The sequence below is a fragment of the Solanum pennellii genome, chromosome 4 (assembly GCF_001406875.1).
Source record: "Solanum pennellii chromosome 4, SPENNV200".
Classification (NCBI taxonomy): domain Eukaryota; kingdom Viridiplantae; phylum Streptophyta; class Magnoliopsida; order Solanales; family Solanaceae; genus Solanum; species Solanum pennellii.
The window spans coordinates 2,229,231-2,251,267 of NC_028640.1; the positions used below are offsets into that span (position 1 = coordinate 2,229,231).

Sequence of the window (22,037 nt, forward strand, 5' to 3'; positions counted from 1 at the left end):
CAAAAGAGGACAAGAAAAAACGATGAATTTGAGATAATGTAATAAGGTTGAAAATTGCACATGATATCAGTATCGTTTAATTTAATACGAGTAAACTTCACGTGTTAAATTGAGTTCGGAGCCTAAAGGATATAAAATATTAATAAAAATTCTGAAACGGTATATAAAATTTTATATTAACTAAAATAGTAAAATCGCTGGAACAACAGCGATTTCTTCTGCCGGAAAAAGCAAAATCGCTGCAGTTAAAATGTGATTGTAAAAAAAAAATCAAGAAAATCTAGGCAGCGATTTTCATTTTTCCGGCGGAGGAAATCGCTATTGTTCCAGCAATTTTGCCGTTTTGATTAATATAAAATTTTATATACCGTTTTGAAATTTTTGTTAATATTTTATATCCTTTATGCTCCGGACTCATGTTAAATTATCATTTTTAATTTTTTTTTAAAAAGGATCAAATTATCATCTCATTAGACTTATGTTATGATCACTTGCAAAAACGATATTTTTAAAACCACGAGAATATTTATTTTAGACCAATGGTCACATGAATAGCAAATAGACAAATTAATTTTTGATCTTTTTCTAATAAAAGATAAAGATAAATTTCATGTAAGTCGATTCATAAAGAATTATGAAGATGGTTACATTTTCTATCTTAAGTGATCTTGTAAAATTTTCAACCAATGATATCATTAAAACTTTTTAAAAAATTATTAATAGAAGTGAAAATTATTCAAATATTATCAAATATTTATTTATCTTAGTACCCTAAAGTCTAATTACTTTCTTGAAGGTCCTACTATCTAACATATATATATATCATTCAATATATTTTAATAAAGTATAGATTATATTTTGACCGTTTGAAAAGTGTTACCACATCCTATCCATTTAATCATTATATGATATTTATTATTACAAAAATTGTATTTAGTGGACCTTACAATAAAATAAAATGATTGGATTTATGAGTGGGTTTTTTCCACACAAAATCTTCATAAATCCAGCCAAAAATTGCACAGTCGATATTCTTGACGTAAAAGAGTTTATATATTGACTTTTAATTTAAGGAGTTTAATTTCTTTCAGATTAATTTTTCGCAAGATAGATTAGAAAAAATGTTCTGTAATAGCAATATCGAACTTTAACGTGAGTTCGAACAATATAAAAATGATAAGAGAAATTAAATTTGAAGATTTTGTTTTTAAGTATATCAAATTAAAATGGGAAGGTGGAACGGTGCAATTTAAAATGTATTTTACCTCCATTTTCATTCACTAACTTAAAATAATAAAATATAAACAATTTGGACCTAAAAGAAAATATGATTTCACAATTATTTTTTAGAGATATTTTGTTTGGATCGGTAAGGTAAGAAAAGTAATATAATAATATTTTCACACCAAAAACTAGAAAGTTTTCCGCTCGATTTTTCACCATATATTTTTTTGCGGTTGATTGGTTCAACGGGAGATGAATCGAAAAATTATATTCTATAACACAAATTTTTCATTAATTCACGTCGGAAAAAAAATGTTTCTAATAGTAATAACAATTTCGATTGATATTCAAAAATATTTGCTAGTAATATAACTCACTTTCGTTTAACTTTTAATTGAATAATTAAAAGCCTAATATCTTCAAATAAAATATGAATGGTAACCAAAAAAGTAAATTAGAAGTGAACCTTATTAAGATTTAGTGCTTCTTTTTAATGATTGAAAGATTAATATTTTTAATACCCAATGCGCATGGCTTGTGAATAGTTAAAAGGATAAAAATAATTTTTTTTTAACTATATAAAAGTGATAAAACCTCACATAATTAAATAAAATTAAAAAAACTACCAACTTTTATTAATGGTCAATGTAAAGGCAAGGTTAGTTAACTCATTGGCATATTATGATATTATCTTCTTCTTTTTTTTTATAAAAGATAAATGGGAAAATAAATCTTATAGTAAAAAATAAAAATATGAAAAAGATAAAAGTTGTTTTGACTTAAAAAGAATCTTTATCACGCTTGCAATTATTATTGATTTAACGGATCCCACATATATACTTACTTTAAAGAATTTAATAGTATCATTGTCTATTTGATAATTCTATTTCTTGTAACTTCTTAAACTTTTGTAATTAGTTGAAATTCAATTAAATTATGAGTAAAAAAGGTATGAGTATATGTATTGTTATACATCTTTTATGAATTTTGTGGTTTATTTAACGTATATGTTTGCACGAATTATGAATCATTATATGGTATATGTATCAAATTGTCATATAAAGACTATTTCATATTCAACTATACTACATAATGTGATTACATTTAGACTCGAATGTAAGGAATATAATAGTCTCCCTCCTTTTGTTTGTTGTCACGAGGGTCAGACCCCATCGCTCAACTTTCTGAACATTAGATGTTTACGCGAATCATGAATCATTATATTTATATGTCATGTGCATCGAATTGTCATATTTATGACGAGTTCAGAACTTCAGACTCAATTACTGATGTGATCATATTCGGAATCGTTGAATTGCCACATATATGAGCAGTTTAAATTTAATTACGTACTGATGTGATTGCGTATTCGAACTCGAAATGTGACAAATAGTCACCTTTTTTGTGTGAGTATCATTAGGGCCAAAACCCATACTTCATTATAAGCAATGGGAGCTAAGCCACCAATCCTCAAAAGATCAATTTTTATGTAATCAAACATTTCTATTGTATGATAATTAATAATGAAAGTAGCTTCTTTCTAAATAAACAAATAAATTGCAATTAGACATTGTAATTCAAACTTTGTCATGGTCAAAACTTTATCATCCTTATCACTATTCCAATAACCATGATTTTATTGGTTAATTGCAACTTTTAATAATTGAAATGACTAAATGTTTGTTGTTGTTTAATTTTTCAAAAAAAGATATTATTTATCTCATACTTCTCTTAATTTAGGGATTAGGGAAGCATTATTATGGTGATAATGGGTGGGGCTTTTTATGCAAAGCAAAAGAATATTAATTAGAGATGAAGACCAATATTTTTTTTATAGCATGCCTTTTATACAGTTGATATGTCACATTCCACTTTGACTCTATTTTTTTTTCTTTTCACAACCCAAAAAACAAAAAAACAAATGCAAATGATTTGGTCATGGCCCCCAAAGCAGGGCCGGAGCTACATTGCATTAAGGGGTTCATATGAATCTTCTTCGACAGAAAATTATATTATTTTTACATGGTTAAAATAAGTTTATATGTATATATAATAGATTGGTCGAACCCTCTTCAGCTATCTATTTCTACAGATTATGAACCTCCTTATTGAAAATTCTAGCTTCGCCTCTGCCCCTTGTGACTCTTCGCTACACAAATACTTACATGAGTTATAAATTCAATAATTTTTTATTTTGATTGAACTCGAAATTTCTGAATAAGAATGAAGGAGTACTTATCAATTACGACTCCACCACAGTCCTTGTTGGTGCACATATCTATTCATGTGCACTTTATTTCTTGTGTTCCTCTCTAGCTCTTATAATTTGTAATATTTCTCACTCGAGAAATCAAACTAAACATTTTATTTGTGTTTTTCGAATTGTATATGCATATAAACTGTATGAAGGATATATAAAGTATATATGTTATAAGTATGAAAAATTAACACCTAAAATATACTTAGATAGTATGTTTACGTGTATATCAAAGTATTTGTTATTGTTTCTATTGAGAGAGTGCTCACGATATAAGGGTCCAAAATTAACAAGCCCATTTTAACCCTCATTTTGGGTCTGGTTTCAACAGGCCCATTTTGAATGATCCAAACTTAGTGGATTTTTTGGGCTTATCCACTTTTACCTCAAAGGACGTAAAGTTATTTTTACTTTTTTCACTCTAAATTATTTAGTTGTAAAAAACAAAAAAATAAAAAAATCGCAAGATATAAGTTCAGTTAAATTATGGTCTAGATATAAGTTTAATGATACAAGTTACATCTCAAGACATAGCAATTATATATATATATATATAGCAATTTTATATATAGCAATTTTAGTCCCTAAATTATTATCATGTTGGGATTTTCATCTTTGTTTTATTCAGTCAAGTGTGTTGAATTATTCCATGAAACTAAACTTTTCCATTTGCCATAAATTATTGTGTTTTAAATTATCAAATGACCCACTTCACACCTCCATTTCTTTATTGACTATGAAAATGATTTTTTCCCTAGAAAATGGGGGAAAGAAAAAAACACTCTATCATTTAATTATTTTGGTGAATATTTTTTCTTGACTAGATTCTTTTTTTTTAAAAAAAATGTGTTGTTTGGGTGAATTTTCACAGGATATATGTCATTTTTCATTAATAGTATATATCAGATATCTTTGTTCATCAAAGTTAAAATAAATTAATAAGAAAAAATTAAAAATTACATTCCGACTGATTGATGGATTCAACCAATATTTCATTGATCACTTGATAACATCCTTATCTGTGATTATCAAATTTTATTTAGTCTTCAGTTTATTTTCATTATAATTTTATTCCCTTAGTCTAGAATAACAATGGAACCTCTTTATAATACATTCTTACTGTTATAACAAAATAATTTCACAGAAAACATCTAACATAATATATCATGAAAAAATAATTTAAATAAGAATTTGCTCATTACATTGAAATATTCTTATACATGACAATTATAAAGATATCTTACTATATGTGATATGATTTTTCGCTTTATCTCTTATGGAAATGTTATACAAAACAATAACAACTCAATGTAAACTCTTAACAATAAGAACATACTTAATATTTTCACCGTAATTTCTATTTTAACTGTAAAAAAAATTAAATCACTATTACTCATTCTAAAATCATTTTGATCATGTATCCAATTGATGTGAACTTCTATATTATTCTAACAAATAAAATTAAATTGTTCGAAATGTGATGAATCTCCTAATTTAATTTATTTTAAAGAACACAAGAGACAAAAACTTTAAAATTATAAACTCACTATATAGGGTTAGGCCGGCTAAATTCATAATATATGGGGCTCATTCAAATTTAAACTATACTTCTAAATTCATTATTATATATTACTATTATTATTTATATTTTTAAAATATTAAAAATATTATCATAATTAAGAGTTTTTTAATTGTATATTGAAAAAAATATACTTAGATACATATATTTTTGCTATCAGATACACTAAAATAGAGAGAGATGAGCGATTTTTTTTGGAAGGGGGGGGGGGAGGTGGGGGTATCTAAAATAAATTTAACCTTATATATCTTGAGATACATGTATTTGGACATATCTGAATGTATCTGAACACACCAAATTCTGATAAAACATGTAATATTGCAAATTAGAATATATCTAAGTAATTAACTGCTAAACTAGTGGGATTTATATAAGTTTCATGACTATCATTATTATTTAGAATCCACAAAATATAATTTTTAGTTCTAAGCTTTTGCAGGACAAGGCAAAAAAATTATAAACTTATGCCTTAGCAAATTAAATACTACACTCTGTGTTCCTTTTTACTTGTCTATATTTCCTTTTATATCTGTTCTTATTTACTTGTCTATTTTAACAAATCAAGAAAGAACAATAATTTTTTTCTTAATATGCCCTTATTTAATTTTAGAAAATTTCTAATATTACTAAGTTGTAATGCATGCTTTTTGGAATCAGAAAATACATTTATTATATTTGAGGAGTTACATAATCTTTTAAGTTAAGGGTAAAATTGTTTCTAACCTATGATAATAATTAATGCTTTAATATGTGTGTCACTAGACAACTAAACAGGGACAGAGGAAATAGTATACTACACAATATATATTGGACCTAAACTTTTACTTTGCCAAATTAAGTAATTATAGTTAAAGATATTTTGACCCACAAATCTTCATTAAATAAAAAACATGTGCAAAAATTAAAGACTAATTTTAGAAAAAAATAAAATAAAGATCACTCCAAAATTTGTACAAAAGCTTATAAACTATAATAGTATCATATTTATTACTTAGTCAAATTACCAATAAATGCATATCAAGTTATTTACATCTAATTTTTTACTTATTAAGGAATTTGCTTCTTCTATAAATATCTTTTTTACATTATTAATATATAAAACTTAAATTTCATATCTTCTCCATATTATTTAATTAAATTTTTTACCTTTTTGGGATCCAAATTTAACTTTAGACCTCAAATCTTATCGAGACAATCGTAGGTTCTATCTATAAATAAGAGTTCTTTTCTATCTCCAATTTTAGATTTATATCATATGATCAAAACATTTCACCAACAAAAATAAAAATGCAACAAGTGACATTGAACAATTGTGACAAGCCCATGCCGGCAATTGGCATGGGAAGTACTTTTCTTTCATCTCGGCCGGGGGCGGACCCATCGGAGACGATGAAATCCGCCCTATTAGAGGCCATTAAAGCTGGTTATCGTCATTTTGATACCGCGTTTATTTATCAATCGGAAAAACCTCTAGGAGAAGCCATTGTTGAGGCCCTACATCTTGGCCTTATTAAATCAAGGGATGAACTTTTTATCACAACAAAGTTATGGTGCACTTTTGCTCAACGTGACCAAATTGTTGGTGCTTGTAAACTCAGTCTTAGGTAAGCTTTATATATTATATCGTCTCAATTTATCTGACAAAATTACTATTTCCATAGTCAAAAGCAATTATTATTTTTTCAATTACACTAAATTCTTCATTAATATATTTCAATTTCGAATAGATCCTCTATATTTCAAAACCAAAAATCTTTGAACCTTTTATATTAAGAAAAAATTGTACTTGTAATTTTAATTTATTTTTATACACTTAGTTATTATGGATATATCTCATGGGCTCTATAGAGGATGTATAAGTGTTCGATTTTTAAATATAGAGGATGTATCTAAAATTGAATAATATACACTTATAATTCTAATCTATTTTTCGATACACTTAGGTACCAATATATCTCATAGGGGGTGTAAAAGTGATTTTTTCTCTATAGATGATGTATCAAAAATTGAATCATATTATAGTAGTGTTTAGTGTAATTAATTTGTTTAAGACATAATTAGTACATTTCAAAATAACCATTACTCAACTTTTCTATTTTCGATTAAAAACGTTATGAATCATCTAAAGTTTGTTGCAAATAAACGTTCATATATATTCCATTTCTCTATAGATGATGTATCAAAAATTGAATCATATTATAGTAGTGTTTAGTGTAATTAATTTGTTTAAGACATAATTAGTACATTTCAAGATAACCATTACTCAACTTTTCTATTTTCGATTAAAAACGTTATGAATCATCTAAAGTTTGTTGCAAATAAACGTTCATATATATTCCGAACTCTATCTAGTCGATATATTTAAGTTCACAAAATTAATCTGCGCTTAATCTTTTTTATTTTATTTTATGCAGAGCATTGCAATTGGAATATGTGGATATGTATCTAATTCACCACCCTTTGAGTGTAAGTGAAATAATTCAAAAATTGCCAGTTCCAAAAGAAATAATTCATCCATTGGATATTAAGGGTGTGTGGGAAGGTATGGAAGAATGCAAAAATCTTGGACTCACAAAGGGAATTGGTGTTAGTAATTTCTCTTGCAAAAAACTCGAGAAACTTCTTTCGATCGCTAAAATTCCTCCTGCCGTCAATCAAGTAAGTCAATTTTCTCAAAATTTATAATTCGAGAGAATAGTGAAGATAAATTGACTTAAGAGACTGTTTTTGAATTAGCTGATTAAAAATAGTCAATATATTTCAACAGACTTAAAATTCTGAATCTGCTTTTGTCTGATATATGGCTAATTTTGTTTTGTTGAGGTGGAGATGAATCCAATTTGGCAACAAAAGGAACTAAGGGAATTTTGCAATGCAAAGGGAATTCACATAATTGCTTTTTCTCCATTGGGTGCATATAATACAACTTGGGGTCACAATAGAGTAATGGAATGTGATGTTCTAACTCAAATTGCTAAATCCAAAGGGAAAACCATTGCTCAGGTATTTTTCTTGTGTTTTCATCTTCTTGTGAATTATATTTTAATTGTAATTTTCATCCTTTAGTCGCGGATTATATGGTATGGTTTTTTCTATCTTTATTTCTTCTAACGAGGACACTAACCTTCTCGATATAGCCAGTTGAGGGTTTAGTCTTTCAACATTCAATATTTCCCCTTTCAATTCTAGGGAATTGCTCTTATAGTATGGAGTTTACTATGTCCTCGAGTTTCTTTATTAAAAAATATGGTTGTTGTTCAGCTAGACAAAGATATTCAGATATGAATTAAATAAAGAAAAATGTATGCGATGTTCCTCCTCTTGGTGACTTTTAAGTTGTGAAAAAAAAGATCAAATGAGTTTAGGGGTGAAGGATCAGCATTGGAGTATTTTTGTAACAATTTTGTAACGTTAAGGGTTGTGGTGGAATGAATAGTATACAACAGGTGTAAATAATCTTTTTTGTATGGTAAAACTTGAAGTGGTTAAGTCATCTTTCGATCAATAAAGATTGTGATAGGATAAATAAGATCTCTTCACTCTCAATCAAACATTTCATGTTTTTGAATATGAAAAAAAAAATTGTTGGAGAGATTTTTCATTTAATAAACCTTGCACAATGCAAATTCAAATTATTTAGCTTTTATGTGACATGAATATAGTGTAAAAATTCTTCTACTTTATCAGTTCATAAAGTTAAATAATTTTGTGGATTTAAAAACAAACACCTTTGTAATTATAAAAAAAAATAACAAGTATTTAAATTCTAAATCTGTCTTTATTTATTTATGTAGATAGCATTGAGGTGGATATATGAGCAAGGGGCGAGTCTTGTTGTAAAAAGCCTCAACAAGGAGAGAATGAAAGAAAATCTTCAAATATTTGATTGGTCGCTTTCCCAACGAGACTTGGAAAAAATAAGTGAACTTCCACAACACAAAGGTTTCATCATGGCTTCTCTTTTTGGACCTCATGATTTTGTGTTGCAATTAGATGCAGAGATCTAATTAATTTTAATCAGAGCTCGGTTTCAAAATTTACTTTATAGTTATTAATTAGTCCAACTTAAGAATATATTTTATCGATTGGTTTTAATTTGGATCAAATAAATACTCAATACTGTTATCATGATATCGATGGACGTCATTTGTTATTGGTTACATTAATTTTTGAGTAACTATATCGCAATTTTAGTCTTTGAATTATTGTTATATTGTGATTTTCGTCTTTGTGTTATTTGATCAAGTGTATTTCACCTTTAATATTTTAATTAGTTTGATTAAGTATGCTAAATTAGTCCTTGAAACTAACTTCTCCATTAGCCATTATTTTTTGCCTTTTAAATTACCAAAATGCCCACTACAGACCTCCATTTCTGTGTTGAGTATGAATATGTTTTTTTCTAGCAATATGTATCAGGTAGCTTAGTTCATCGGGATAAATTAATGAGTAAAAATCGTCTTGAAAATTGATGGTTTGCAATCAGCAACTTCATTGATCACTAGCTCACGCTCAGTGGCGTAGTCACATTCTGTCAAGGGTGTCCAATTGGACAACCTTCGTCGGAAAAAATTAGCATATATACAAGTAAAATGATATACGAAATGATTGAATAACCCATTTTGAACACCCTTACAAGTTGCTATTTCTGGACACCCTTTAAAAAATTTTCTGGCTCCGCCACTGCTCACGCTCTTATCTATTATTGTCAAGTTTTGTTTAGTTTTGTATTTATTTTCATTATAACTTTCTTCCTTCAATCTAGAATTACTGTCGAACCTTTTTAATAACATTTTTATTGATATAGTAAAATAATATTATAGAGAACATTTAACATAATATAACATAAAAAATCAATTTAAATAGAAATTTGACCATTACAATGAAATATTCTTATACGTGACAATTATAGAGAGGTCTGACTATATATATATAGTATGATCGTCCACCTTATCTTTATTTTTTTTGTTTATGGAAATGCTATACAAGAACAATAACAACTCTGTGTGATTCCACGATTAAGATCTAAAAAAAGTAAATTGTATATATATATATATATCTTATACTTACCTTCAAATATTTGATTAATCACTTTCACATCAAACAACATACATCAAACAACATACATAGTGTTTTCACAGCGGCTTCATAAAGTTACTAAGCACTAATCATATACGAAACTTCTATTTTTCATTATACTATATTAGATCAATATTGATCTTACCTGTTATTGTTGTGAGATCAATCTTCTTGAAACTTTTTCAATGCCTTGTAGCCAAACCAGTAACAACATGTCAGATTGTTACGCCTCGTAGAGCATTCCAACCTCGATACGTTGAGGTAATGGTACACCCATAGCAGGCAATGCAGATCTGCAATTGCTATGCAGAACTTCATAGAAAGCAAGCATTGTTCTATCAAACCATCCACAGTCCTTACCAATATAAAACCTCGTCTTTCCACGAATATGGACTACTCCAGCAAGCTTTGCCTCATCCAACTCGGAAACTTCAGTGTCAACCTCCAATGAATTGGAGCAGTGGAGCACATGAGATCGTAAACTTTGGATGACTTGATTAACTAAATCATCTCCTTCAAGACTAAGCTTATCTGCATAACCATAACGAATCACACATCTATAAACCCCTCTGAGACCTAGTTTACTAACAACGATTCTTTCACCTGGTGCTACTTTAGGAACCAGCAAGTAACGAAGAGTTGTAAATACAGTAACTTTGTGAAGAGATCTCATGTTCTTTATGTAATGACCTAAAATTGGGGTTAAACCATCTTGGATATTTGTGTAGAAGAAGCAGAGTCCAGGAACTCTCTGAAGACCTGGATCGATTAGCAGTGTCCTTAGTCTCTCCGAGTCTATCTTGTGTGTCAATTCATACTCAAGTTTTCTCTGCCTACCGTAGAACCAACCAAACATAATGAAAGCAAGAATGAGAGAAATGGCAAAAGGAATCCAACCACCTTCGGGAATTTTTGTGAAGATTGCACTAACATAAACACTTTCCATCACAAAAAATACAACGAAGTAGAGCGCGACCAGAGCTGGTGGAGTTCTCCAAATAATGATCATGACCAATGTCAACAATATAGTCGTTATAAGCATAACTATGCTAACAACAACACCTGTTAGAGAATCCATTTTAATTAGTTAATGCAATATTTACTATGCTGACAATACAAAAGAGTTGAACCGTTGCAAGAAAAAATGCAATTTATACCTTAATATATGCATACAAGATCATAAATATATGTAATTTTATTTTAACTATGCTAAACAAGACAAGACAATTTTGTTGAACTTGATTTGCACCACATATATGTGCGTTATCACTAGTGAAATTTCTAATTGGATAATGCTAAACAAGACGAGACAAAATCTGAAAACAACGAGCAAACAGAATGAGAAAATTCCGATCCACAATTTGTTTAGCTCAATTCATTACACTAGTTACCCCTTAAAGTAAGCAAGTCATCACCAAGTAGCAGTAAATTAGGTAAAGAAAATGCTAGTAGTCGATGTTAACAACCACCATCCTAGGAAGAGGAGTCAAGTGAAAGATAACTTTCATAAAGGGATCAATTCAGTTAAGATAGTCCCTAAATATGGAAGATAAAAAGCAAAGGGTTTAGGGCATCTTACCGAAGGCATTTCCGATGTCTTGTCCATCTCCAAAAACTAGTATGACTGCAACACAGAGAATCATGAGGATGTAGTTAACTTCTGGTGAGTAAACCTCGCCTTCTTTGCTGGAGGATGTGTGAACTACCTTCACCCGAGGAAAATAATCCAACACAACTGATTGCTTGATAACCGAAAAGGTGGCTGAAATCAGCGACTGACTTGCTACTATAGCAGCTAATGTGGCTATAACAAAAATTGGCCAGTACACAGCAGATGGTATAAACTTGTAAAATCCATTAAAGTGGTCATCGGGATTTCTAATCAGATATGCTGTCTGTCCCGCATATGTCAGCACCAATGATGGATATATAGTATAGAGAAATGCTATCTGCAGAAAACAAGGTTCCGTAAATCATATAAAACAAGCAAGAAGAAGAGACTAAGAGAAATTCCAAGACATAGCAAGTATTTTTACCCGAATTGAACTCCTGTTGAAATGACCAAGATCAGCAAACATTGCTTCAGAACCTAAAAAATATGAAAGGATTGTACTGTTAAGCAGATATTGGGTGGAAGTGAAACAGATCTTGGCCAGAAAATAACTCTAGCGGCCTAATATGTTTCGGTGAAAGGTACTGTCCACCCCTTATCCTCTTTCATCCCGTCTTTTTCTCTAATCCTCAAACCCCCCACTACACAAAAATAGAAGGGTGAGGAATCTGACAACTTAGCGAGAAATACACCATGGTCGACGTTGGAACTCCCCGAGCTAAATAATCTAGAACAGCCTCCATGTTTTTTCGCTCAAACCAGAACAATTGTTATCATTTTTGGATAAAAGTATTGACCAGAGGGGCATTCCGTATTCTTTATAATATTTTCCACCTCCATTCATCACCTTTCGAGTTTCTCTGGATATGAAACAAGATACCAGGTTTAAGCTTTTCCCGCCATCGGTAGACATTGCACACGTGATAATTGGTCCAAATTTTCCCCAATATTAATTGCAAAGTAATAGGAAAGAATGTAAAAGAACTCCAAACATGAGGAAATGGATTTAGATCTTAATCACAATGAACAACTTTTGCAGACCACACCAACAACGAGGCTAACCTGTAATGCATAGGACAGTACCACCAAGATATATCCATCCTTGCTTTCCATTTCTTAAGAAGAAGAGGGCAATGTAATGGGGTGATATCGCCTTAAATATGCTCGGATAATGCTTTATGATACTGTATATCCCAACGAGAGGAGTGGTAAGAGTCCATGCACCCATGATAGGAGACAAAAGGAAGCTCACTCGTGAAGTACCAAATTTCTGCAGGAGGAATAGAACAATGAGAATGATTGCTGAGAGACCTTCGACCAACGCTGCAAGTGGCAAGCAGAGAAATTGTGAATATCGAGAGGGAGAGATGTGTTTATATAAATGGGACAATTAACATGTTTCGCGTCATCTAGTGTTTAAAAAGGACTTGCAACCTGCCATAAAAGAAGACTTTAACTTTCAGAAACTGCTCTGCTCCTTTTCGTTAATATGACTTATTGACCTTAAAGTGTTCAATCATTACTTAATTACTTCAAATAATTACTAGAACAAGGATTCAAGTTATTTCAATTAGCTTCCAGAATCGGACTCATGTAACATCAATATATAAATCTGTGAAAGATCGTCTTTTAACAAGCACAATACCTTAAAACCTGAGAAATTACAAGAATCAAAATTGTTCTTCGACCACTTCCCAATTACCCTCAAAATCATAAAGGCCTCTCCGTTCAAAGACGATTTTTTATTTATGACAAGGGAAACCACAGCTGCTAGCCTTAGGGTGGGCATAGGGTAAACTTGCTTCGGGGTAATAGCCTGCAAACCACACAGGAGCGGGTAAGCCGCACTAGGCAAGCCCGATGCAACGAGCTCGACTAAGAAAGCAATGAGCAATATGTACCTTACTGTAAGCTGTCATACTTACATTTACTGACCGAGGAGAATCGTGCTCGTAAGCCACCCATTGCAGACAACACTGACAGACAGAAGGGACAATTAATGAAACTGAAAATGAAAGAGGGAAAATTGACAAGCACTCAAAAGGTTGCTAAAAGTAAACTAAAAGGCCCAACCCAAGCTAACATACCTGAGATGGCAGGTGTAAGTATGCCATCGCCAATAAGCATGCACATACCCAACATTGCGATGAAAAGCAGTACCCTTCTGGCAATCAAACTCCTCTCACAAAATTTACCCAACCTACTTGGCTTTTTCGATTGGTTAACATAGGAGTGGCTTGAATTCAAACTGGCACTCTTGGAAGAAAGAATACCAATATTTATATTTCTACAAAGTAATGAATAAAGAGCAAAGGTTCCACCTACAAAAGACCATGTTCTAGAACTGAAATTTCGATAATGATCACATCAAAAGAGAAATTAAGAAACTCTGAAGTGTCTTTCAAAAGGAATTTCAACCAAAATATAAAGAAAATTAAGAATTGACTCAACATTATATATAAACATCCTTCATTAACACCTTCAACATTCTCCAAAAGATAAATCTTTTAGTATGAATACAAACAGACAGTTTCTTAAAACTCGAGCCACCTCACTACTAGAAATAAAGGTTTCTCCCACCTGCAAATAAGTGGGAAATTTGTGCTATAACATATGATTTTTCCACTCATTCCCGACTGAACCAGCTTCACTGGGAAAATGCTTGGTGGGAAACAGATTCTCACTGAAATAGCGAGAAGTTCCCTTTTTTTATCCATATGAAACAATTCCCATTTTTCAATGGGAAAATGTTGTCGTAAGTAGCAAAAGTACAAAGAGAGAGTGATCAGCAATACCTTCACCCTGATCATCAGCTTGGAGAGCTATGGTAGCATATTTGACAACACCAATTAGACTGAGAGTCCAAAACATTATGCTGTATATCCCCAAATAATCATCCTCAGTTGGAGACTTTAATGGCATTGATGGATATACATAGAGTGGAGATGTGACAAGACCCCCAAAAACAACTCCTAAGGTCTTGTATGCAAGTACCAACGTCTCCCATCGGCTAGGGTCCTAAACAAATATAGTTTCCGAGTAAAAACAAATGTCAAAGAACATCTTAGTAGAGACAACTTAACTTTGAACGCAAAAGTTGTTCGTAGAGTCAACCATCATCATCAACAACAACAACTTCATGATCCACAACTTCACCTCAATTGAAAGATACAACTATATATAATGAAGGAATGAGATTAAGAAAATACCATCTTCATCAACAATTTCACCTCAAATCACAATATACGTGGAACAGTAGAGTCAACCACGTTTTTCTTCAACCAAACTTTGTTTATATGTCTTTTAAATATTTTATATTAGTTATCGTGATTTATATTATGTTGGCGGACTCTCCAAAAACAATGCCGCATGCGTGTCGGATCCTTCAAAAATACACTATCTTTAGGATCCGACACGCACCGGTTGATATCTTGGAAGAGTACGAGCAACATAGATTTATACTACTTTCGACGTAGTTTCCAAATACTACCTCTATTTCAATTTGTTGTCATACTTTGGAAAAAAAACTCTATTTTTTTACTCTTTTTTGCAACACTTTAGTTTCAACTTTTCATGACGTATTTAAAACCAAAACATTGAAAACAGTTTGATACATTCCACATATCTTTAGTTTAAACACCATTCAATTCAAACTCAGTACAGATAAAAAGCACTAGGCGATTCTTCCATTCTCTACGAGCCTTGATGGACAGAGTTATTTGATATCTTTTGCTCGACGTGACAGGTATCGCGTGAAATTAATCGAGGTGCGCAAAAAGCTGACCAACACACTACGATCATCAAAAAAAAGTCCATGCAATTCAAAAATCTTTATTAAATTTCTTAAACTCCGTGTCAAGTTTTAAAAAAATAAAATCAAAACAGAGAAAGTGTATATCATTTCAAAAAATAACTCAAAAGCCTTCTATGTCTGGATTCATAATCAAAATTTAAATCTTTTGAATCACGAAATTCCAACTGTATCACATAAACTAAAACTAGAGAGCAGTAGTTTGTATTCACTCCGACTAAATGAATGTAAAAATACAATGGAATTTAAACACAGAGAGAAATCAAAATACTACAAAACAGAGCACAAAGTTCCATTTTTAAGGGGAAAAAAAAACACAAAACAAAGAGATAAATATACAGAGAGCGTGGAATGAGATGAACCACTGAACCTTTTGGTCATTATTAATGGTTTCGCCGTCATGCACCGCCACTGTAACAGCTGCATCTGACTGCGCCGCCGCTCCCGCCGCCGTAGTCAAGTCAGGCCGTCCGGTTTGTCGATCCATGGCCCACTCAATCCAATAAAAATCCTCAGACAAAAATAAATAATGGGGTAGGGCTTGTATAGTTTATTGCAGACTGAATGACTGAAGAGAGAGAGTAAAATTATAATCCGGTAAAACGTTTTCTGACAAAGATAACTTTTATATTTAGAAATTCAAACGGAGATCGTTAAATAAAAATACTTTCTATTCTTAATTACTTATCTATTATGATAAATTAAGAAAAGAATAAAAAAAATTTACCTATTATATCTTTCATTAATTATTTGTATAAATAATAAATTATATCTATATATATTATTGTGTTTTCATCACTGGAGATGATTCTTTTACAAGTTTGAGTGGAGCTGAATCGAGTCGAATCAAGTCGATTATGACACTTCTAGGAGAAAGGGAGGGTTCATCTCATAGTGTAACGAAGAAAATAAAGTAAAGAGCTCTATAAAACAATATAAGTTCATTCAATTAATATATGATGTAAATCAAAAAACAAATCAATATAAGCCTATTTACTAAATGAGTATACACGTATGATAGAGTTGGATCATAATATCAATCCTTTAAATTATTTATTTTTGATATTATTACCAATTTATCATATACTAAAAGTTATGTAAAGTTGTAAACAAGTCACGTGGACATGACTAAAATATGAAAAATAACTAAATTCTAACCACAATATTTTTATGTTAGGTTTGTCCTTTCTCATTTAGTCTATTGTGAATGAAAAGCAATATTGAAAAAAAAATTAGGTACGTTAGAATTTAATGTTACTTTTCACATATAATTAAGATTGATTTCTTTTATCGGAAAAATATATATATTACGTAAATATAATAACGAAGAAAAATTTAATTCTCTGAATATCATAAAAATGTGAAGGCTTTTTATATTATTGTCATATCAGTAGTCATTGATTTGCTCTTTTCCTCTTTTGAGCTTTGCCTCCGTCAAAATTGCTTTGAATCTTCCTTTTTATTTCTATTCTTAGTATTTGTCACATTTTATACATTTGAAAAATATTTTCGAAAGTCAAAACTCACTTAAAAATAAGTTTGAAAACTTTTAAATCAATCCAAACACCTTTTAATTTGAGCATGTTTTAGCCTTTCAATGTATTGGGTCCATATCGTCCTGGTTTTGGTATTAATTTTGAAAATTTCAACAAATAATATAATTAACTGGACATCCTTCATCGAAAAATTATATTTCATATATAAAGTTGAACATCCTTAACAAAAGTTATATATATATATATATATATATATATATACACATACACACAATGTCATGATCCAAAATCTCATTATGAAATTCAATGTGTTTAGTTTAGGGATAGTTTTATCCAAATAATGGTTACTCAGTGCAAATTGGCTATTTTTTAAATAATTACGTTTTAAATTAAATTGGATTTGGGCCAATTAATAACCAAAGGCCTATGGGCCGAAAAAACTAAGCCCAATAATATCCTTTTATATTGCTTTTCTATCACTAAACCCTAATCTCCATTGTCGAGCAGCACTGAGGGAGAAGAGCAACAATGGGTATGTTTGTTCATTTTTTTACGTTTTCTGTAGTTTTTCTCTCTGTTCGTACTTTGAAATATCTGTTGAACCACCGAATTTACAGTATAATTTGTTGAACTTAACAAAGTCAGATCTATCGTATGAATCACTGTATATTTATTTGCGTCTTTCACATAGAGATTTGTTTCTTAGCGACTAGATTTAAGTTGAATCGCAAGGTCCTTAAGGTATAATAACAATTGCTACTTTTGTTTTTTTTTTACTCATGATCAATGCTATATCCTAAAACTTTATCCATCTGCCATGAACAGTGGATTAAGAAGAAATAGTGGATACGTCCAAAATCTGGTTTGTCTGTTGGTGATATCGGAGTTGTTGAAAAATATCTCTCAGTTACAATTTAGACGTTGAGCTTAAGGTTTGCTCAAGACATATAGTTGAATACTTTGGGCATAAGTACCAGTAGATAGTAGCATCCCTGCCTTTTAAAGTAACCCGTATTATTAATGAGCGACGAGACGATTACAAATAAAGCATCTAGTTTAACTCACATTACAAGCCAATGTAGTTTAATTTTTAAGCACTTATTTGCTGAGACCAAGTTAATAATTAGTCAGCTCTAAAATTATTAGAGCTACAAGTATTATAACACACTGCTATCTCAGAGAAAATTGTCTTAGTAGTAACAAAAACCTATATACAAGCAGAATTTAAATCACTGCATATTCAATTTTACTGAATATGCTGCATTTCCCTCAAAGATTGTCCTTTACTCCTTTTTATTGCAAAAAGCTGTCAGTTTTGTATATTTGATTGGTCTTATGTTTTACTCGAGAAGCTGGATAGGTAGAAAGTTTAAATAAGACAATGTTGTTTTGGATATTGGTATTGCTAGAATAGCTGTTGATGTTTGATTTTGGTGGAAATGTAGGTGCTTACACTTATGTGTCGGAGCTATGGAGAAAGAAACAGTCAGATGTTATGAGGTTTTTGCAACGGGTGAGGTGCTGGGAGTACCGTCAGCTCCCATCTATTGTCCGTGTCACCAGGCCTACCCGTCCTGACAAGGCACGCCGATTGGGTTACAAGGCCAAGCAGGTAAATTTCTGCCGCGTCTATCAATTTACTTAACCACAGATATATTTCCCTTTTGCAAGTTTTGTCCATAAAATAGTGAGTTTGGATGTTTCATGTTTGAGATTTATGTTCTTCTCAGTAGGGTTTATCTGTTGCGCGTTTACTTTTCTTTGTCTCTTTGTGAGATACTATTTTATTTCTTGGTTATGTTTGAGACATTCGTCTGTGGTCACTGAGATGCTTGTGAAGCTAGGCGATTGTGTTATTGTTCTACCTTTATGTGTAGTTTGTAGAATCCATAAATAGAAACCCATGTCCATAGCAGTGTTTCTTATACCCTTTAAAGGAACAGTATTATGCAGAAGTCGTTCTTTTGTAATGTTAATTCTACATTTATATGTACTTCAGAGTTGTGATTTAGACCATTATCTTTCCAGGGCTACGTGGTCTACCGTGTTCGTGTGAAACGTGGTGGAAGGAAGAGGCCAGTGTCCAAGGGTATTGTGTATGGTAAACCCACCAACCAGGGAGTTACCCAACTCAAATTCCAGCGCAGCAAGCGATCTGTTGCTGAGGAGCGTGCTGGTAGGAAATTGGGTGGTCTTAGAGTCCTCAATTCTTACTGGATTAATGAGGTATGTCTTTTTAACTTCTTACCTATTTCTTCTACTTGTGCGTTTTTCATCTTCTCACTGCAAAGTCAATTGCCTTCTTTGTTTAGACAAAGAACTGTGTTTCTTTTTCTGATAATGAACCACCTTGCCGACAGCCCTAATATAGCGGTTGCATTTCTTTTCTGAATATGCAAACACAACTTTGAAAATGGTTCCTATCAAAATGCAGGATTCTACCTACAAGTACTTTGAGGTAATATTGGTTGACCAAGCCCATGCTGCTATTCGCAACGATCCAAGGATCAACTGGATCTGCAACCCAGTGCATAAGCACAGAGAACTTCGTGGTCTCACTTCAGCTGGTAAGAAATACAGAGGACTCCGCGGAAGAGGACATCTCCACCACAAAGCTCGCCCATCAAGAAGGGCAACCTGGAAAAGGAACCAGACTCTATCTCTCCGTCGTTACCGTTGATCTGCTTGACCTTTTTGAGACATTATCGTTTTGCTTTATATTTTTGCATTATCTGGTTTTTAGCCCTTTTATCTTGAGACATTCAGTTGTTTACAATTTTGAACAACTATTTTAATGTTGTCAGCCTGAGAGAGTTTACTGAATTAAAACAATAGATTTCCAGCAAAATTTGTGTTGAAAGTGTCCATTTTTTTTGCTTATAATATCTGATTAAAGTAATGACTAAACAAATACCATAGATGAGTGATATATTTAATATGTTTTAAATGAGAAGCCCAATTCCATAAGCCCAAATTATGAAGAATTCTGATCTGACATAGTGTGGGAAGTTTCCAGAATGTTCTACACCAAAAACATTCAACAGTCTTCAATCATTTTGTTACACACATTTTTTAGTTACAGCCGCTTTTTAATTTCGAGTTCGAATTTTAAATATGAAAAATTATTAATAAATTATTAATAGGAAATCTTATTTGTGAATGGGGCTCTACTCCAAGCGTAAGTATTGAACGACGAAAAATAAGAAAAAGAGAGTACATAATCACTATAGAATAGTCATAGGTTATTAATTATCTATTTTTACATTTTCGACCTTTGGATCCAAACATAATTTTAATTTTTAAATATTATTTTTAAACAACTTTTTTCAAGAAAAAAAATTCACATTTTTAATTTCCAAACGTAGAATTAATTATTTTTCACTTTGTAATTCAGATCTAATCACACGGCTTTACAAGAAATCAGAAAAAAGTTGGGCCTCCAAAGTGAATATTCATTCACACGTTTCATTATTATTATTATTTTTTTAGCTCTTTATGTCTTTCTTTTATTTATTTTATTCTTTTTGGTGGGGATAAAGGAAGATTTTTCAAAGAATTCTTTTGAAGATTTCAAGGAATGACAAGTATAATTAGATATACAAGTAGCTATTTTCCCCTCTTTTTATTACTAAAAAAAGATTGACAACATAAATAATTTTATTTTATTTTAAAAAATAGTTAAACTTAAATGTTTTAAATATTTCAGAGTGAGCTCATATTAAGTATTTGAATAAAATAAAATTTGTCCTTTAGAACCAATAAAAGAATTAACTAATTAATTAGTAAAAGAATTTAAATTAATTAAATTTAAGTAGAAGGTATTTTTACATCAAAAGATGAAAAGCCGGATATTCTTAAATCAAAAACAAGATGAAGGGTATTCTAGATCAAAAGGTGAAAGGAGAATAGTTTTGAGTCGTTCCAATAAATTAGAGGTATTCTTAGCCCTATTCTGAATATTATACGAATAAAATAAAAATACAACTTTTATAATGAAGTAAAAACACATATTGTTGTTAATAGTGTCGGACCCAGAATTTTCATTCAGGGGGTTCGAAAAATAAAAGTATAAACGTATAAATAAGTCAACTTTTTTTCAAGGAATGCGACCCTTGAATTCTTTTGTATTTAATATCACACTTTTAGCAAGTTTTATTTGAGAAAAGGGTCAAAAATACCCTTGAACTATAGAAAAAAGTCTAGAAAAACCCTTCATTCATCTTTTGGTCTAAAAATACCCTTTCATTCACCTTTTTGGCTCATTTATGCCCTTGAAACTAACAATTCTCTCTTTATTCTTTATTTTTAAAAAATATTTATTATGTGTCATTCTCCTATTGTATAATATAAAGAGATTATTTATCCAAACCAAAACAATATACTTCTCCAAGACCCCAATTTTTTTTTAAAAAAAATATTATAATTTTTTATTATTTATTTATTTTTGAATCTAATTCCTCTCCATTTCCTCAATTTTTTATCTGAATTTTAGACTCATAACAAAAGAAAAAATTAACGGCTAATATTTAATTAATTAAATCAAAAAATGATATAGATGATTAAAGTTTTATAAAAAAAATTATTATTTCATACTCATAACAATATATTATTTTATCTAGAAATACATTATACACATTTTCTTTATTCCTACTTAAATTTTCCCTATTTTTACGAACATCCATCTTCTTTTTTTAAAATTTGTTTTTAATAAGTTAATCTTTTAAATAAAATTGTTTATGGAACTTTTTCTTGAAGAAGTTTTGTTTTTGGTCAAATTTTATTTATATCACATATTATTAAAAAAATTAAGTTAATAATTTTTTCTATTTGTTTATTTAAAAAAAAAGAAAGATTGTTATTGTGGCGCTATTAATATTTTTATGATATATTAATTATTTAAAATAAGCTTTTTTTAAAAAATAAATAAATTAGAGAAAATACAAAAAGTACTAGATTTTTTTTTAAAAAAATTAGGATCT

The 22,037-nt window shown here is 30.5% G+C and overlaps 3 protein-coding genes across 6 annotated transcripts; 2 read left to right on the plus strand and 1 right to left on the minus strand.

Moving 5' to 3' along the window:
- The first annotated feature begins 6,347 nt into the window (after nt 1-6,347).
- LOC107016409 (D-galacturonate reductase-like) lies at nt 6,348-9,067 on the plus strand. Its single transcript, XM_015216886.1, has 4 exons — nt 6,348-6,664; nt 7,475-7,718; nt 7,884-8,063; nt 8,855-9,067. The coding sequence occupies exons 1-4, from the start codon at nt 6,348-6,350 to the stop codon at nt 9,065-9,067; spliced, it is 954 nt and encodes a 317-aa protein (XP_015072372.1).
- A 1,049-nt stretch (nt 9,068-10,116) lies between these two features.
- Nucleotides 10,117-16,157, minus strand: LOC107015937 (probable potassium transporter 17). Of its 4 annotated transcripts, none has more exons than XM_015216390.2 (9): nt 15,933-16,044; nt 14,547-14,769; nt 13,839-14,072; nt 13,677-13,727; nt 13,397-13,567; nt 12,814-13,021; nt 12,176-12,228; nt 11,719-12,088; nt 10,117-11,201 (listed from the first exon to the last, which is right to left on the minus strand). In XM_015216390.2, the coding sequence occupies exons 3-9, from the start codon at nt 13,863-13,865 to the stop codon at nt 10,363-10,365; spliced, it is 1,719 nt and encodes a 572-aa protein (XP_015071876.1). In that variant the 5' UTR covers nt 13,866-14,072; nt 14,547-14,769; nt 15,933-16,044; the 3' UTR covers nt 10,117-10,362. The 4 variants fall into 4 exon arrangements, with proteins under 4 accessions (XP_015071876.1, XP_015071875.1, XP_015071873.1 ...); XM_015216389.2 differs by having other exon boundaries at nt 13,653-13,727; XM_015216387.2 differs by lacking the exon at nt 13,397-13,567 and having other exon boundaries at nt 12,814-13,074; nt 15,933-16,157.
- Nucleotides 16,158-17,470: 1,313 nt separating this feature from the next.
- LOC107018163 (60S ribosomal protein L15) lies at nt 17,471-19,923 on the plus strand. Its single transcript, XM_015218567.2, has 4 exons — nt 17,471-17,590; nt 18,504-18,670; nt 19,087-19,284; nt 19,493-19,923. The coding sequence occupies exons 1-4, from the start codon at nt 17,587-17,589 to the stop codon at nt 19,736-19,738; spliced, it is 615 nt and encodes a 204-aa protein (XP_015074053.1). The 5' UTR covers nt 17,471-17,586; the 3' UTR covers nt 19,739-19,923.
- The last annotated feature ends 2,114 nt before the right edge of the window (nt 19,924-22,037 follow it).

What these genes read in the sequence shown, in the direction of transcription:
- LOC107016409 (XM_015216886.1), top strand. Translation starts at nt 6,348, where the DNA reads ATGCAACAAGTGACATTGAACAATTGTGACAAGCCCATGCCGGCAATT. An exon ending in TTCCTCCTGCCGTCAATCAA is followed by an intron (nt 7,719 to 7,883) that starts GTAAGTCAATTT and finishes TGTTTTGTTGAG; the next exon opens with GTGGAGATGAATCCAATTTG. An exon ending in AAGGGAAAACCATTGCTCAG is followed by an intron (nt 8,064 to 8,854) that starts GTATTTTTCTTG and finishes TTATTTATGTAG; the next exon opens with ATAGCATTGAGGTGGATATA.
- LOC107015937 (XM_015216387.2), bottom strand. Translation starts at nt 16,049, where the DNA reads ATGGATCGACAAACCGGACGGCCTGACTTGACTACGGCGGCGGGAGCG. An exon ending in ACTTACACCTGCCATCTCAG is followed by an intron (nt 13,728 to 13,838) that starts GTATGTTAGCTT and finishes TCTGTCTGTCAG; the next exon opens with TGTTGTCTGCAATGGGTGGC. An exon ending in TCAACAGGAGTTCAATTCGG is followed by an intron (nt 12,089 to 12,175) that starts GTAAAAATACTT and finishes TGTTTTCTGCAG; the next exon opens with ATAGCATTTCTCTATACTAT.
- LOC107018163 (XM_015218567.2), top strand. An exon ending in TGGGTTACAAGGCCAAGCAG is followed by an intron (nt 18,671 to 19,086) that starts GTAAATTTCTGC and finishes TTATCTTTCCAG; the next exon opens with GGCTACGTGGTCTACCGTGT. An exon ending in ATTCTTACTGGATTAATGAG is followed by an intron (nt 19,285 to 19,492) that starts GTATGTCTTTTT and finishes ATCAAAATGCAG; the next exon opens with GATTCTACCTACAAGTACTT.